This window comes from Toxoplasma gondii, chromosome VI (genome assembly GCF_000006565.2).
Source record: "Toxoplasma gondii ME49 chromosome VI, whole genome shotgun sequence".
Taxonomy (NCBI): domain Eukaryota; phylum Apicomplexa; class Conoidasida; order Eucoccidiorida; family Sarcocystidae; genus Toxoplasma; species Toxoplasma gondii.
The window spans coordinates 1942537-1959427 of NC_031473.1; the positions used below are offsets into that span (position 1 = coordinate 1942537).

General features: G+C 49.9%; 2 protein-coding genes across 2 annotated transcripts; one reads left to right on the top strand and one right to left on the bottom strand.

Annotated features, from left to right (window-relative positions):
• The first annotated feature begins 542 nt into the window (after nucleotides 1-542).
• Nucleotides 543-2617, top strand: TGME49_242310 (hypothetical protein). The gene is made up of 2 exons (XM_002366720.2): nucleotides 543-1045; nucleotides 1350-2617. The coding sequence occupies exons 1-2, from the start codon at nucleotides 776-778 to the stop codon at nucleotides 1608-1610; spliced, it is 531 nt and encodes a 176-aa protein (XP_002366761.1). The 5' UTR covers nucleotides 543-775; the 3' UTR covers nucleotides 1611-2617.
• TGME49_242320 (B-box zinc finger domain-containing protein) lies at nucleotides 2231-16891 on the bottom strand. The gene is made up of 16 exons (XM_002366721.2): nucleotides 15380-16891; nucleotides 14622-14865; nucleotides 14058-14160; nucleotides 13363-13606; nucleotides 12493-12558; nucleotides 11488-11542; nucleotides 10571-10638; nucleotides 9833-9957; nucleotides 9233-9338; nucleotides 8385-8459; nucleotides 7582-7746; nucleotides 6866-6977; nucleotides 6132-6299; nucleotides 5350-5564; nucleotides 4771-4869; nucleotides 2231-4087 (listed from the first exon to the last, which is right to left on the bottom strand). Exons 1-16 carry the CDS (start codon nucleotides 15632-15634, stop codon nucleotides 2966-2968), a joined length of 3222 nt encoding a protein of 1073 aa, XP_002366762.1. The 5' UTR covers nucleotides 15635-16891; the 3' UTR covers nucleotides 2231-2965.

A 16891-nucleotide genomic window follows, 5' to 3' on the forward strand; every position in this document is an offset into this window, starting at 1 on the left:
AAGCGTCATTTATGAATTCATTGTATTTGTTCGGTGCAATTTAGCGGAGTTCCTGCCGAAATGGCTCGCTGCAAGTTGCCAAAATGGCGTAATCTGGGATGTGGAGAAAGTATTAAATGATTACGTCTGCATCACATCGGTGCGTTGGCAGCAGTGGCCTATCACAGCATGTGGAGCATGAGTACAGACCTCGCAATTTGATTTTGTACACTGAACTTAGGAGCAAGAACGCGTTGGCAATGTGTACGACTAATAAGTTTCGCTCTTCTAGATCCTGTGAAATCATTCTCATGAACGAAGGCACGCAGACGACGCATCATTTAGCCAGTTTGCCAGCATGATAAGAGTACGAAACATAGATGTGTCACGTTTGATAATTCAGGTAACACAGAGACCAGAACTGGCCTTCTTAAGGCGTAGCAACAGTGTGCAGGGCCTACCACATGTGTCGGTGAGCGGCAGGGATCTTGCTGGTAGCGAGCAAACGCGCCCCTTATCGTCTTCGCGTTTTTAATCGTCGTCTACCGAATACACGGTAGCTAGTGTTGCAGAACTCGATTCTCTGAGATACGGCAACATGAGGAGAGTTTCGACACGCTGCTCTGGTGATTCTTGGTGATTCGCGTCTTTACCCCTTTGTTTGCGGTTACTTGCGTCGGTCCCGCGATCACCGCTGCGACACCGGCGATTCCGTAACACTGTTCTTCTGCATTGCTTGCCGGGTGCGAAACAAAAGAGAAAGTAGCTGACTGTGTCACCATGGTGTATCCTTTGGATGCTACAAGGGACTTCAAGGCTCTGCATCCCACCACATGCCCAGTTTGCTCTTTCGTTGGCAGTCAGGCAGCCTGTCAAATCATATTCGCGTCGTGTTGCTGCCCCCTTGCTTAGTGACGGGTCCATGCTGAGGTGCAAATCAACTGGCGCACGGAAACATCAGAGACGAAGACATTCGGGAAGGCCTTCCCCGTATTTCAAACTTGTTGGCCGTCTCTTCCTCCCTACTCGTCTTGCACCATCCAGTTGTTCAGGAGCTCAAGCGACGGTATGTTACGTTCTGAACTTCTCGACACCTAGTTAGTCAGCGTCTCACGTTGTGTTTGCCTTGCGGGCATCTACGAAGAAAGACCTATCTCCCGGAGGATGAAGAGACCTTAGAATGGAAGAAACAACACAGTTCCAAGCAAGTGACGAGACTTCTAAGCTTCGTAGAAAGAACGGGTGAGCTGGTCGTTCTGGTTCTTCGTCTGGAAGTTGCGCTGGCCACAGCCTTCTTTGTTCGATAATTCGTGGTCATGACGCAATTTCATCCAAATATGTACCGCCATTCTCACTGTTTTTCTTGGAAGGCTGACGACGCTTCTCCTCCGCCGCCGCCTTCGTCGCCCACAACCGGTTTCAATTCACTGAAACACGCCTCCTCAGAGACAATAACTAACGATATGTCTCTGTGTGCAGTGTGCGCCTCACTTTTTTGGGGGACAGAACATTTACATTTCACGGACAACAGCCCCAAAACGGCATCTCGCTCGAGAGACCGCTGGAAACAGCTATTGATTTCCTTTTTCCTGCTGATGAAGAAGAGAACGCGTCATCGATCTCGACTATGAGTCCACCAGAGGAGACGAAATTGCAGGAAGGCAACGCCAGTTGAGTCACCACCGCATTGCCTGACGGATTTTGGAAGACAGAGTCACTGCGAACGGAGGTTCAAGTTCTCTTTGAGCTAGTGAGCAGTTCGCCTACGGGGCCTTGCTGTGGAGTTCCCCAGTGAGCCACGATTGTTTTTGATACTGATGTCTCAGCGCGGAAACCGCTTGTTTCATACCAAAGATGCAGTCGGACAACTTGGATTTCGATCATATTGAATCGATCTTGACAACTGGTGTTTTGCTGTTGCGTATGAGGTGGGCCAACGCCGAATTCGCTGAAAACTGCCCGGACTAGTGTATCCTTTTGCACACTGACAGACGCCATGGACTATTGAATTCAATATTGAAGAAGGGCTAAATGGAAGATGATTTTTTCTGTGATATGAAACATCCGACGAAATCGCTGATGCTGGACGGCAAGCCAGCGAGTTGGCTTGTCTGGTATCGGCATGGAAGAGTGAAATTTGTAGGTGTGAATTTTGACTAAGCAGGTAGAAGGACAGTCGTGTTTGTCTCTTCTGATTCCTTTGGTTTCTGCCTCGTCTTTGGTATCGAACGTGCATCTGTTGGCACCAGTCTGGGAATAGGACTTCAATTATGATGACCATAGAAGCAATAACACTCCCGAGCGTCGGCGTTACGCTTAGCGCCGATGGTTTACGAGACTCATGCGAATCCTTACCGAAGACCTGTGTTGGCACTAATGGGAACCGTATGAATGTGTTTTTGTGTAAATTGACAGTCATCGTGTGCACTTCCGGAATGAATGAACACACAAGATGCAACCCAATTGGCGTCCCCGGTCATGCCCAAGTTCCTTTTTTGCTGTGTTCCATCGCTCGTGCAGTCGAGGGCAATTCGCATTACAGTGACGCCCCTTTTGTGGTGCATCGCCACACTTAAACACGCTCAAAATAAGGCAGGACCTCTCAACTATCATTCTACGTCAATACTGGTGGAAACGTAACTGCTGTTGTCTCATTTATGCCACTGTTGTGTAAACGCCTCTCACGAGCTGAGGCACACAAAACTCAGTACGTCTCCTCTATCCGGCAAGTGCTCGTGCCACAATTCACCAAAAAATCAATTGGACATCACTTTCAGAACTGGAAATCATCTTGACATGTCTCTCTCTCGCGTCACTTTTGCCAATCCTCTCCACACGTGCTCCCTTGTCCATATATACAGATATCCATATATATATATATATATATATATATGCACTTTCAGCAGACGGATACGCCCGTGTGCATGCAGAGAAATCGTGTGTGTACGACGAGAAGTTACACACACATCATAAAATTCGCTGCGTTTTAACGCCAGCCCAGCGCCTCAGAGGCGGGGTCTTCATACGTGCTGGCTCGTATGGCGAATTCGAGAAGTTCTTCGTAGGCCGGGGTGGCAACGTCCCTTTCGGTGAGTCCCGGGGTGCCAGATTGGAAGGTTCCTTCTCGCATATCCCGGTCGAGGCGCAAGATGTACTGCAGGAATTCTCCCGTGGCTTCGTCTGCTGCCTTCCGGAGAACCGCGGAGCTGAACTTTAGCGGGGATTCGAGCCGCGGCAGCTTCAGTTGGAGAGCGCACCAGTCAACAATTTCTTTTCCCGCTTGCGCGAGGAACTGTTCCTCGACATTTCGAAGCGCAGCCTCAGTGGCAAGAGCGTCGCTGTCTGGTCTGCTGCGCCTGCCGTCTTCTCGGTCGCCGTTCTCGCGCTCTTCTCGGGTCTCTGAGCCGGCCACTCTTTCGCTGCCTGGGCGCAGAACTCGTCGTGGCAGCGAGCTGACTGCCTCCCAACAAAAACTTGCCATTTGCCGAAGGAGTTTGTCCATGGCGCCGTACGTTGGAGGCACGCGCGACCGCTCCGCGATCTCGCGCATGCGGCGCAGACCTACGAGGTCTGTTCGTTCGTCCGCTGAGAAGTCGGAGGTGGCCCGACCCAGACCGTCTCTGGCGTCCTGGACGACGTGTTTCGGCGCATATCTCAGGATGAAATTCCCGAAAAAGCAACAAATCAGCGTCTCTGCACACGTCGCGATCGCAGACGAGGTCACGTGATGAGCAGACGCAAAAGAGGTCACCGGGGACTCGCGAAGTTGCGCGTCTACGGCATCCGCGAGGAGGTAAAGCAGCCCGCGAAACGTGCACGGGAAGTCCGCCAGAGAGAGTCGCTTCAGCCGCTCCAGAAACAGGCTGCCTGCGGGTCGAAACAGCTTCGCAGGTGTCTCTCTGAGAATCTGATCCGCACTCAAATGCTCCGACGCCACGATGCTGTCTGCCGCCGCCAACACCGGGTCCATCACCTGGTGCAGCCAGGACAGATCGCCCGGCAAAAGCATCTCTTTCGAAGACGTCACGAACGACAGAAAGGGGAAGAGCAGCGATGAAGAGTGCAGAAACAGCGACGCTGGAAGGTGGCCTACCCACTTCAACTCGTACTGAACACAACCAACGCAAAGCAAAAGACATCCGGACTTCGAGGGGACAGTAGAGACAACTGGGCGAACCACACATAGCGCCACACAATCCACACAAAACACAGTAGTTCAGAAAACGCATAGATACACGTACATGTAGTGATTCACCAGGGACCCAACGACGACACTCCTGTCCGCGGTGAATGCATATACATATAATATATATATATATATATGGAGAGACAGCCGCGTATGCGAAGATTCCTGTGCAGTTATCGATGCTAAACGTCATCGTATAGGTCCACTGGGGGCTTCTTGTATCGCTCGACAATTGCTTCTTTTTATGTCGACACGCTGCGTATACAATATGACGTAGTCACGTTTACGAGTTGGTTAATCCTCTAAGAGTGCTTCCACGCAAGTGCTGCTGGGTTCGGGACGAATATGCAGTCATGTACCAACAAGGAAAACCTTTCGTCCGGGGGGTTGACAGCGGAGAAGTGAATTGTTTTAGGGCGGTAACGGTGAGAATGGTCTACACCTTAATCTACCGCTTTGTCCCATGTAAATCTCTACGTCTGCCTTCTCGGCTTTCACTCCGTCCCTTGTCGTGGATATGTTTCCACCGTCCATCTCTTCTTTCTCTACTAATGTTCGCCCCTCCCTGCGTGGCCTTCCGCTCCCTGACTGTTTTTTTTCCGCACCCGGAACAGGTGATACGCGAGGTCCGGCACTGCAGAAAACGAATTCGCCAGATTGCATGCAGCGGCCACGAGTCGCCGGCGCTGATCGCCGTCGGACGCCTGAAGCACAAACAGAAACGCTTTGAAAAGCCAAGAAACTCCATGCGACACATGCGATGCTACCTCAACTGTGAAGAATGTATGGAAACGTCGGTCGTCAGGTTTTCTCAAGACGAGCTAAAGCTGAAATTCATATGGGGGCTATGCCTTTATTCGACATGGAATAAACACAAGTGATCGACACACGGTCACAACTGCATATGAAACCAATCGTGTAGGCATGCGTCGATTCGAATCCGACGCACACACTGGCTCTGTCGACGGTCGCGTTATTGCCCTTCACAGCACACATAATCTGCTGGTTCAACCCCGCGGATTTCCGTCACATACTCGAAGAAGGAGGTCGTAGAATATTGAAATCCAACACTCTTAGCTATCGGTGCCCGCCGATAATTTGAGTCCACGTGTTCCGTTGCGAGCAGGGCAGGCGATAAATGTAACTCAGCTCTCCGCCAGCAGAAACTGTCGCGGGTTCCCTACCTTGAGCAGCGTTAGAAGCGGGATAAAGTTGTTGTCCGACAAGAGATTCCAGAGGCGGCGACACACGGCCTTAGGGACCTTCTGGAGAGGACTGAGAATCGACATGAGGGTGGGAAGATTCTCGCCTCGCTCCTCCGCCTCGCGAGCCCGTGCAACGATCTCCCGCGTTTGCGGTGGAAGAGCATTGGGATCCGTTGCAGCTTCCGCCGAGGTAGCTAGTGAAGAAAAAACCCACATGAATAGGTCAACTCGTCACGGAAAATGCGGGGAACAAGACTCTCTTTGTTGCACGCACGTATGCAGCTCCACGTATGTCGATACAGACACACGCATGCACACAAGAACTCAAGCCGACGAGTACGCAACATGGTATACAGACACATCGGGATGTGTGTACGTGTGAAACAATAAATTTTCATATGGTTTCTTCCCTAGCTGCAGGTTCCAGATTGCTGTGGCACCGTCCGGTGACACTGGAAAACATTTGGACAGAAGCAAATGCCGAAAAAGAGTGTCGAAACCCCACACACACAACATGACTGTCAGTTATTCCGACAGCCCCCCCAAAAGACGCACCAACACAAAGACTCGACATGTACACATGCACTTAGGCTCATGAAAGTCCAAGTCTGCATATGTGGATGTATACGCACACAAATGTACATATATACATACATACATTCATACTATATATATGCATCTACGTATACGTGTCTCTTAAAATGGGTGAAGAAAAGCAGCTGAGTCCAGGGAGTTCGGAGGGAGAAAGGACAGATACTTACGGATGTATTCGACGGCGCTAGCGATGGGTCCTTCTTCTGCAATGGAAACTTGGTCTCGTGCATACTCCGGGAAGCAAGGCATTTTCGTGTGGCCACATACGCGGCCTTCGTCGAGTCCCTCGACCTCGGAGGGGAGACCGACCCACTTCGCTTCTGGAACACTCTCGCCTGAAAAATCAACGCGAGACATACAACCCACAGGGCGACGAGGACCGCTTTCGCGAAAGCAGAAAGACACTCAGCTCCCTAATGCCACTAGTCCTCTCCACACAGAATGCAGACACGTACGAGAGGTACACCACCACTACCATCTGGACGAGAACCTTGGCGTAGGGGAAATTACACAGGGGGAACGAAGAGAAGGAGACACGTCACACACACAACAGGGGCTTCGTGTCACCTTAAACGCGGAGCTACAGACGAAGAGAGACAGCTAGGGGTGCACAGGCATCACTACAAACGTGACGAGAACGGCTGATGGATACAGCTGTCCGTCTCGATATTTAAGCATGCATGCTAGGAGGCATCCAGTCGCCCACCGACAACCCATTTCCGAGCCCCTCCATCTCTGTTCCACGTCTCTCCATCGAAATGCATACGTACGTGCCTGTTTGAATATATATACATATGCATGTAGATGCATATATGTTTTTATTTAACTTAAATGAGGCACGGAAATTCACACATATGCAGAGACTGGGCAGCGGGAGCAAGTTCTTTCTGCTAAGCTGTACCTTCCTTGTCAAGGAGAGCAAGCGGTCCGGTTGCATCTTCGTCCTTTCCATCGCTTCGTTTCATCTTGTCCGTCCTCGTTCGAGACCCGAGACGAGTCAGGAAAACGTTCATCTGACAACGCGCAGAAACAGTCCACTGCAGTCGCCGTGGTCATTCCATCTCACAGAGTTCCTCTGTTCTCAATGTGCTCCTGCCTGGTGTGGACATACGCTTGCGTTTTTACATACACGCATCTGCACCTCTTTCTGTGTTTTTGTCGAGAAAGTAACTCGTCAGAGGAAAAGAAGAGAGACACAGATGCTCTCTATGTCTTTTCTTTTCCCCCTCATATGTATCCGTATATATATATATATATATATGCGTGTGTGTGTGTGTGAAAATAACGGTTGGCCAGAAATGCCATCATTCGCCAGCATAAGCGATGTAGGGAACTCGTGGGGCATGAGACCATTCACAAACGAAAAACGTGTACCCATACATCATGCATGCAACTCTCTTTCGATATTCCATATATACATAATTGTATAGATGTATATATATATATATATATGACTTTCTGTTTTTCTGTCTTTGTGAATCACAGAGACGACAATATTACGTACTGATTGTCCAAAGAGAAAACATACGCACATACATACATGCATATATATATATATATATATGGCTTTGTGTTTTTGGTGTCTTCAGAACTCGCCGAGACGACCACGTTACGTACAGACTGTTGATCTGCGGGGACGTCTAGAGTTTTCAGAGAGGGGACAGCGTAGGGAGCAGTGGTGACTGAGAAGGAGCCTTGGAGGATGAATTTCTCTGACATCCATGCAGGCATCGAGTCCAAGTCGACGTCTACCCTGACCGCACCGCCGAATATATTGGCCGCCTACAAAGACACCAAAAGATAGAGAAAAACAGTCTAGTTACACTCCCTGGTTTACATATTTCAGTCATGATGCTGTTGGCGCTACCTACGGATTCATTAGCCAGCGTACGTATAGCTCCCAATGTCAAGTTCAAGGGAGGACACCTCATACGCATCTATCTCTCTCTATATATCTCCCTACGCGTTTCTATCTCTATCTACGAATCTCAATCTATGTATATCTTTCTATTTAACAACATGTCTATTCATATGGATATCAATCTCTATCTACCTATATTGATGTCTGTCGACATCTATCTATCTGACTACATTCATCTACACGCATCTCATCCTCTACGTCGAGGATCTTCGCTTGTTCCCAGCCTGTGTGCCAGACACGCATCTGCTGGGATTGTCAGGTCTTTGCTCCCCTCTCGGACTGACGCGGGCTTCCCTGGAAAAAAGATCTGTTTTCAAAAAGGCAAGACAAAAGCATGAACACATGGGCAGAGAAAAACGCACGACGCTCCTCGCGGGCAGGCCATCCGCGGAAGGCACTTCGTGGAAAACAACGCGGCGATAACGCGAACGAGAGAAGATGCGTAGAAGCAAACAGGCGACGAACACCGATTCTTCTCGGTGCGGAAGCAGCGCCTTACAGCCAGATCGAATTTGTGCTTGTAGCTGAGGAACTCCGCAGGGCTCAGGGAGAGTCGCAAATGTGCAAAGAAGGTCTGAGAGGACAAGCAGCAGTACGCAGAATTCCAACACTAAAACGAAGTGTATTTTTCCTATCCTCTTGTTCCCTTCTTATTGGAAATGGGGAAACAGACTTTTCACGTGTGAACCATCCGTGCGATGAGGGTGCGGTTGCGCATGCAAAGTTATTACATGCTAGTAAACAAAACAGAAAAAAAAACGCAGGTGTCTTGTGCCCTCGAAGTACATACTTCCGAAACGCATTGGTAGCCATGGAAGATGTCGACACCCTGGTTGTACGTATACACAGAGACAAGTGTGAGGGGGTGGCAAACTACCGGACCGGCTTTTCACGCATGCACCGATTCTAGAAAGGCACATTTCACGTTACGCATGCAATGTAAGCCGTCAGCGATTTACTCAGAAACGCGTGTGCAGTTGATAGGTCAGAGGCGCTTTACCCTCCAGATCAAGGTACCTGAAAAGTGGTCTCAAGATTCATAGCACCTATGATTTTATGCTTATGTTGTTGTTGACACTCAGATGTAACAAGGGCATAGAAAAAGCGATATATATATATATATATATATAGGTAGCGATATAGAAGAGCATAATGCATGTCCGACTCTTGTGCTTTTTCTTCATTTCTGTTACTTTCTAGATTGCTTTATCTGCTGAGTTCCTTTCTCGAAATCCGCTACTCTCCGTTTGACCTTGTTTCGCTTTCCTTTTCAGAGCCTCTTCGATCTCCTCTATCTTGTAACCTTAACCTCTTTCCTTTCTGGGGGTCTCGCCTGAATGCACGCACCTCCATCCATTCGATGACAAGCATTTCGCTGAGAAGCTCACGCTTGACGGCGAGAAGGTAGTTCGTTTTCCTCTCCTTCATTGCAGACAGCTGGCCAACCAAGTTCCTGTGAAGAGACAGTGGAGATGTGGAAGTCAGTGCACAAGAAGAAACCACTATTTTCAATCTCTGCTCTTTTTTGGGAGGAGGGGACCCTACCCCTTTCTACGCGTCGGTGAAACTACGAAGCGCGATTCATGACGCACAAACAAGAGAGAACTCAAACGTACGTCGATGCAGAATCCGAGAGTTTTAGCATTTATGCCATCTTTTGTTAGCCTTGAATGACTACCTGAAAGGTGACCTAGTCTGGTAACGAAATACAGACAACCAAGTTCTTTGCGGCTGCCGTACACCTCCACCCCACTGGACTGCTTGTGCATATCCCCGCCACAAACGTATGGGATGAACGCATGCAGAGCATGAGACAAAGCCGCCGTCCATCTTGAGGTTTTAGTGAATCATTCATTTCTCTAGCCTTGTTGATCCAGCGATCCCTGAAAGCGTTCCAGCCTCTCTTCTGTGAAACCTGCCAAGGTTTATCTCGGCCGCCTCGCCTACTTGGACGCTTCGTCGATCCGCTTCTGGACAGACAAGAAATTCGAGTGAAGCTGACCCAGCTGGCGATGCTTCTCCACCAGCTCGCGATCGATGCGGCGTCGCCTCTCCAGCAACGCCTCTTCGCTCTGAAAAAAAATCAACCTTTCTGTCTATCCTTGACTTTGAGTTCTCTTTTCTGCTTCTCGTTCCCAGCCTCTCCTTTCTCTTGCTCTCTCTGCTTGCTCTATGCTATCATCGACAGCGCCCTCTTCACTTTTTCCCCGTACCTTATATCCAAACACACAAAAAAAGTGCTGACACAATCCGAGGACTAGAACTCCCAATAATATCTGGCCTGCTATCCCCGGCGTACCTATTCATATATACACATATATATACATTTGTCTTCACAAGTCTATGAATATCTATATAGATGATCACCGATATATATATATATATATATATTTGCATATAGACGCATTTGTCGATAATCGGCTCACAGGTGCGCTGGAGTAATACGTGTACAGAAGAGAAAGCTGATCTCTTTTCAGATCCGTGTACCCCCACCACGTTTGAAACCCATGAAACCGGAGATAAGGAAGAAGATGGACAACTGGCGAAGGGAGAATGGCCCGAAAGCAAGTGTTGGCGACGTGGGGCGCTCTTGGTTCCCATTCTTTGCATGCAGCTCGCGAATAAAGGATCCCAAGACTTTTCGGCAAAAGACACAAAACGCTGAACGGAGACGAAAATCCTTACTGGAGAGGAATCCTGCATGACCATCTTGTAGGCGTCCAGAGTGGAGATCAGCGGATGCTCAGAAAAGTCTTGAAAAAGAAGGAAAAGCCAAGTAAGGCATGAATTTCCACACCCGGAAAGAAGAGCGGGAGGGACACCAGGATGTGGCCCGGTCAGAGTGAGACAAAAGGAAATGCTTCCACTCCTCAGGACCAACCCACTTGTCTTGAAGAGAATCACCACTGAGACGCACCAATGAAGTCGATGAGACTAGGGGTACGATTGGCACTTTTGGAGCAACACTTATTCTTAAGCAGCCCAGTGGGATGGCGGTGTGCAGAAATCATGAAGAACTTGGTTGTTTGTATCTCATAACGCGTAGAACAAGACCTCTTCTCTACAGAGAAAAATGATTCCTCCATGGGCATCCATTGGCCTCCGAACCACAAACAACGTGTCGACAGAGAGCGGCCGAAAGAATCCGAAAATCCCGACGCAGTGAGGACACGGTTAGTCGACGGAGCGCGCCAGGACACAGCTGACACATCGCCCTAACAGAGAAGATCTGCGAAATCTGGGAGCTCCAGTTTCAAGCAGCGCTCTCAATCTCTTTCTCTTATCTTCACCCACGCAAGAAACTCAGACTGGCTGTCCGTGTACCGAAATGCATATGCATTCTCGTTCCTACACTCGAACACGAGACAAAGAGACGAACTGGTGAGGATGTCATCGAAACATTCAGATCCAACTCTCTCCATGTGCATACACAAATGCATAGTTGTATTGGCATATATGCTTGCTAGTCCAGACGGCGGAGTCCGCGAGAGCGGTCCGTTTGCCTGTCGAATTAACTTTGGCACGAGGGGCACATGCATGCACGTGTGGTGGAACAGGCACCTGAGAGAGTCTTTCGCAGTTATGGCGGATGTTGTTCTCACCTGCAGCAGAGTGACTTCCGATCAGGATACAGTGGGGACAGAGAGCGACAAAGCACTGAAAAAACAGACATACAGTCTTGCCGATGTGACCCTTTCGTCTGGAATTGCGCCAACAAGTCTTCAACCACGAGGGTGCTTCCACAGGGGAACTGTGCGTACTGTGCAGAAGGATCAAAACGTCGCAATTCATCTACATGCGTGGGGCGGCAAAATCTCATTCGTTGCTGGTAGGTTTGCTTCAACACGGGGAATCGCGGAGGAAAGATCTCGACTCTCGATTGAGCAACTGGAATTATCTACCCTTCTCGTTTTTCTGTGTGATCGTCTCTCCTCATTTTCAAATGATCATCTAGCTTATAAATCAACGTTTTACGCGTGGAGCCGGCTGGTCCACTTTGTCCCCGAAGAATCAAGGAGAAAAACCGGAAATCTCACACGCTTTACGTTGCTTCCTGCAGTTTGGTGGGTGTACTACACCCACGAAATTCTGTGTTTGGAAAACTTCATGCTGAAGAATTGTGAAATACGGACGTCTCCAAAAGCGTATTTTCTTCCGACTTACCTGCCTCGGCTAATACAAGGACTAGAAAAAAGAGCATGCCTTCCTGAGGCGTCATTATCCAGCACCGACACAATTCTGTCCGCTTAACTGGCACTTTGCTGTGACAGTGTTTGCAGGTGAAAACGTGTCCCTTAAACTGAGCCGGGTACGCCAGTCAAAATTTGGAAACCTTTTCACACATTGTAGGCCGCAAGCGAAGCGCGCGTGTCTGCCACAGGTCTAAGAGACTCTTCAACTTTACTCTGTCCGTTCAGTTTTCTCTTTCCTTCTCTGCGACGCCTCTCTTGCCGCTGACACTTGTGTAGCCTCGTGCGTGTGTGCGTGTGAAGAAGCTCGGTGGTTCTCAGACTAGCTTGTTTTTTCCTGAGTCGCCATGAAAGATAGGCAACGGTTGACGGAGTTTCCTCTACTCGACATTTCTGTCAGGTCACCAGAGGGCTTACCGTCATGCAGACAGAATCGATCATCTCCGAAGGGTGGTAGGGACAAGAGCCGAACTGTAGGGGGGACTGAGGAGGGCCGCACAGAGCAGCGAGGGCGAGCGCATGTGCGACCGAGACACCAGAGACGGATGCCTCCGGGTAAGACAGAATGTGCGAAAGCAAGAAACCTCCGTCTAGCGAGCACAAGGCGGTGTCTAGGGTGCAGAAAGGAGTGAAAAAACGGAACAGAGACAGGAAACGAGCGCGCGACGCTTACGGGAAACTCCCAACTCCCGAATGTTCGTTTGCCATCAAATCCAGTTGACACATGAAAACGCAGTTTCACTTCTTTAGGTAGGTGAACTCTCATTGTGTAGGAAGCGAATGCCCACACACCTCCATCTCCACACGTAGTTACATTTGCGTGTACAATTACACAAATATCGTCACGACTCCTGCCGATGAGGTCTTCTGTACCGAGAACTGCTTGCAAGACTGCGTATCTACGAACTCCTTTGGAAAGCCCCCTCTCGTTTCTTCTCAGTGCCCGCTGAAAATACTCGTTACTGAGTGCTTCTTGTCTCACTTTGCTCTCCAGTTTCACGAGCACAGCTCCCTGGAGGCCCAGTCCACCAACCCCCAGTTCAATCCCGGACCATTTAACTCAGTTACTCATTATTCGGTTTGCAAGTCTGAATCAATCGATCAAGAATCCGGGTTTCTTTTCGCCGCGTAACGAGCGGACCGTTTAAGACTTGTTCGCACGCGCTCCTCTAACTCCGTATTTGATTGATTTGATTGAAAGCCTGGAAGCGTTTACTCTTAGCTGCCCTTTCGACTGAGGACTCTGCATGCGTTCATTTTCTATGGAGTATGAATTGTTTTGCTCACGTGGTTGGCGGGAACTCGGACGTGTCGAGCGAGCATGCGCGTGGCCGAGTGAACGCGTTCGTCGCATGTGTCACAGAGCTGGGCTCGGTCTGCGGGGCAGTAAAGGGTAGCTGGAAGCACTTCGCACATTTCGCAGACGGGTTGGCGAACTTGAATTCTCAGCGGCTTCATTTCGAACTCCAGCACCGCCGTCGGAAGCACTTGATCTGCTCGCTTCAGTCGGTACAAGACCCGGTACGCCCCGCTGCAGAAAGAGCGAAGGAAGGGAAAGGAACTGTGTCTGAAGCGCAGCCTCCGACGGACTGTCTTCTGCTGAGGTCTCCTTCTATTCATAGGAAGCTTTCAAGTGCAGACCAGAGACCAGAAACGGCGACTAGTGACAAAGGGGGAGGAGACGAACGGAAGCCGAACGCGACTCTCACTCCTAATACGCATACACGTACGTGCGAAGAAGTGCACGCTGCACGTCCCCAAAATAGACATGTTTGTGAAGTTCACGACGCCAGTGGCGGTGTTCACGCATCGACGTTGCTGCATGCATGTGGAGGCACGTACCTTGATTATAGAGTGACAGAGATAGATCAAGAAAGATAGAGACACATCGAGGAAAATAGACAGACAGACACTGTTGAATAGGATGCCTGTATATCGTATGTTTAGAGAAGCGATTTGGGGGTGTCTTGGATAAACGTTACTTTGATTCATTGTTCGTTCCTCCGCGGTTGCCGCCGCATTCATCTCTGCGCGAGAGAGCCGTGAAGTTCCCAGGAATGTCGCAGGACTTGAAATCTTCATCACCTATTGAAAATTGAACGAAACGTGGCATTCCAAGTATTAGGTGAACTCACGCTAGTGGACAGTCACCTCTTGCACGAACCTCCAACAGGTTGGCCACCCATCGAAGCGCATGCAGCTATGTGGAAGCAGCCGTGATCGGGGGAGATCTGCAGATGGTAGAAATCTGTGTACTGGAAATAAAAACCTGTTTCGTCGAACTAAAAGATCCATACCCCTCCCTTGCACCAGTCTTCTTTAAATGATCTCTCTACAACTTGCCGCTCCTTTCCCCACTTTCTCGTCTCTGCAAGGGAACATTCATGCTTTGCTCTTCTCGCACATCATTTTCCTCTCAACCCTCCCCTCCCCCGTCGCAGGGTTGCCAGACCTGCGCCTCTCTGCATGCGCAAGCAGGTGGTGACCGCAGCCTCCGGAAGCGAAGCAGGCAGCGACCCTCGGCAGATTCCATGCTGCTTCTTTACCTGTTTCGCCAGGTTCGGAGTCTTTCGCGAGCACAGATCCAAGCGCCAGTTTGCACACCATGACGTGAAAAGTCCCTGAAGGATTTCCTTCGAATCCAAAAGGCGGCCGGCACTCTGCACTCGGAAAGATCTGTTTCCTCCAATCGGACTTCACGCGCTTCTCTGCGATAATATTTTCGAGAGACTGCGGCGTCTCCAGTTCATTCAGGTCCAAAAACGAGTAGACGATCGGGCCCTTCAATGCCTGCGTGTATGCATGCACATATATATATATATACATATACATTTACATATCGACGAATTTTCTTGTGGTCCTCAACGCCTACACATATACTTGCACAAGCATATATATATATATATACGGATTTATATGGTGGTAGCGACAGTAGACGTGCACCTATGCAGAGGTATGCGGTTCTGAGAAGTACCGCGGCTCCAAGCGAATCCAGGCGTGGGTCTCCTCGAACAAAAGACAGATTTACGGGGTTTCGAGAGTGGCGGGAGGTTCAAATCTACCACCACTGCGTCTCTTCACATATTTGCGTAGAAGAGATGTGCCGCGCGTTCATATGAATCGCGCTGGTGAGACGCAGCCTCGAACGGCCTCTCCAGTGTCTCTCTGAGAAAGAAATCATTGTTTACGAGCTGTCCAAAGGGGTTTCGAGATCGAGCACTCCGAGGAAGCGCGCGAGACTTGTGTTGCTGATGAGTGGGAGCGTGGTTCGCCGGATCCAGTGTTCGACTGTCTGTGGTCTTACACTCGCTTTGGCGTCAAACAGCTGCTGCTGCGCCGGAGTGGCTAAGTTCCACCCGCCGACAATGTGGAGATCCGCGGTGAAGAGAGAGAGCTGAATCCAGTACTCCCATTGCGCCAGAATTTGCAGGTCCTCGATGACAGAAACGTTCACCAGACTCGGTCGATCTTCAGTGGGATGCGCGGCCTCACTGAAAGACGAAACAGCTCCTGCAGTCCAGCCCCTGGGAGGAGCCACCGTCGGCGGGGCAGTCGCCATGAGAAGTGCCGAGAAGGGCAAGAAGGAACAAGAGCGGTGAAGAGCAGAAGACACGACACAGAAAGAGATGCATGTATCGACACACCGAGACGCTGGGAGCGCCAGAAGAACTCAAAGGATCCTTCCACGCCGGGGCCAATCTGTTGTGGTTTGAGGCCCTGGAGAAAGGAAACACTAGAAGTGAGAGGGGGGAAAACCGCTCTCGGAGAGACACCACTGGGCCACAAGTGGGGTCAGCCTTGTGGTCGAGACACCGTGGACGCCATGAGCAAGAAAAGCAGGAAGAAGAAAAACGAAAGCAAATGTCCTGGCGGATGGCGGAAAGACAGGCAAGCAAATGAACTGGCGCAGGAGAGAGATAAACACGATCCACGCGTCCAAGCGCTACATCCATCCTGCACGGGGAAGAGTGGCGTTTCGCCGAGCGGTAAACTTGTCAAAAGGTGCAAGACAGAGTAAGTAAATGGGACCATGTGCACTGAGCAAAACGACGAAGACTCAATCGAGGGAAGAACAGGCAGAGAAGGAACGGGCTTCCACAGACAGACCCTCGTCTCAAGTCGCTTGTCTAGCTACAGGGTTCATCCGCTTCCGGAACTGAGAAAGAGTCGGGGGGCTGTCCAACTCCTTACGATCAGGGAGGAGGAAAGGAAGAAGACGAAAGAAAACAAAAAAGCCAGAACACGGATATGTTGGGAATGAGCGAAAATTCCGGTAGATTTTACACACTGAACAGTGTCGGCTGTACACTCACGTGGCTTGTTATCATGGACAGACGTGAGAGTCGAGTCGAAAAGAAGATCACAGGAGCTGATTAATATGAGACAACGCGGTGAAGGGAAAAAAGTCCAGCAAGTGTGTAAGAGAAGGGAAAAAACAGAAGATCGTTGAAGGCAAAATAACGGTGGAGACGAAGACCCAGTTAAGACGGCGTTGTGTGAGAACAGGCGGGTCTGTACACACACGCTGCCCCCCTGTTCGGGGTTCCCTGTGATACTGCCGTCATTCTACTACAATTGCCCACTTCAGTCCACAGGGGAAGAAACATGAGAAAACAGCGCTACAGGAAAATGCCACAGAAGGCAAACGTTCAAGACGGCGGACTCAAAAACGAGAGGAAAGCAGCGGTATCCTGGAAGACAAGACACGCGAGGGTTGCCGCATGCACACCTCATCGGTTGGCAGACTAACACGCATCGTACGAGACTGCCTCTTCTTTCCTTGTTTACTGCCATCGAACAATTCTGTATTATTCGC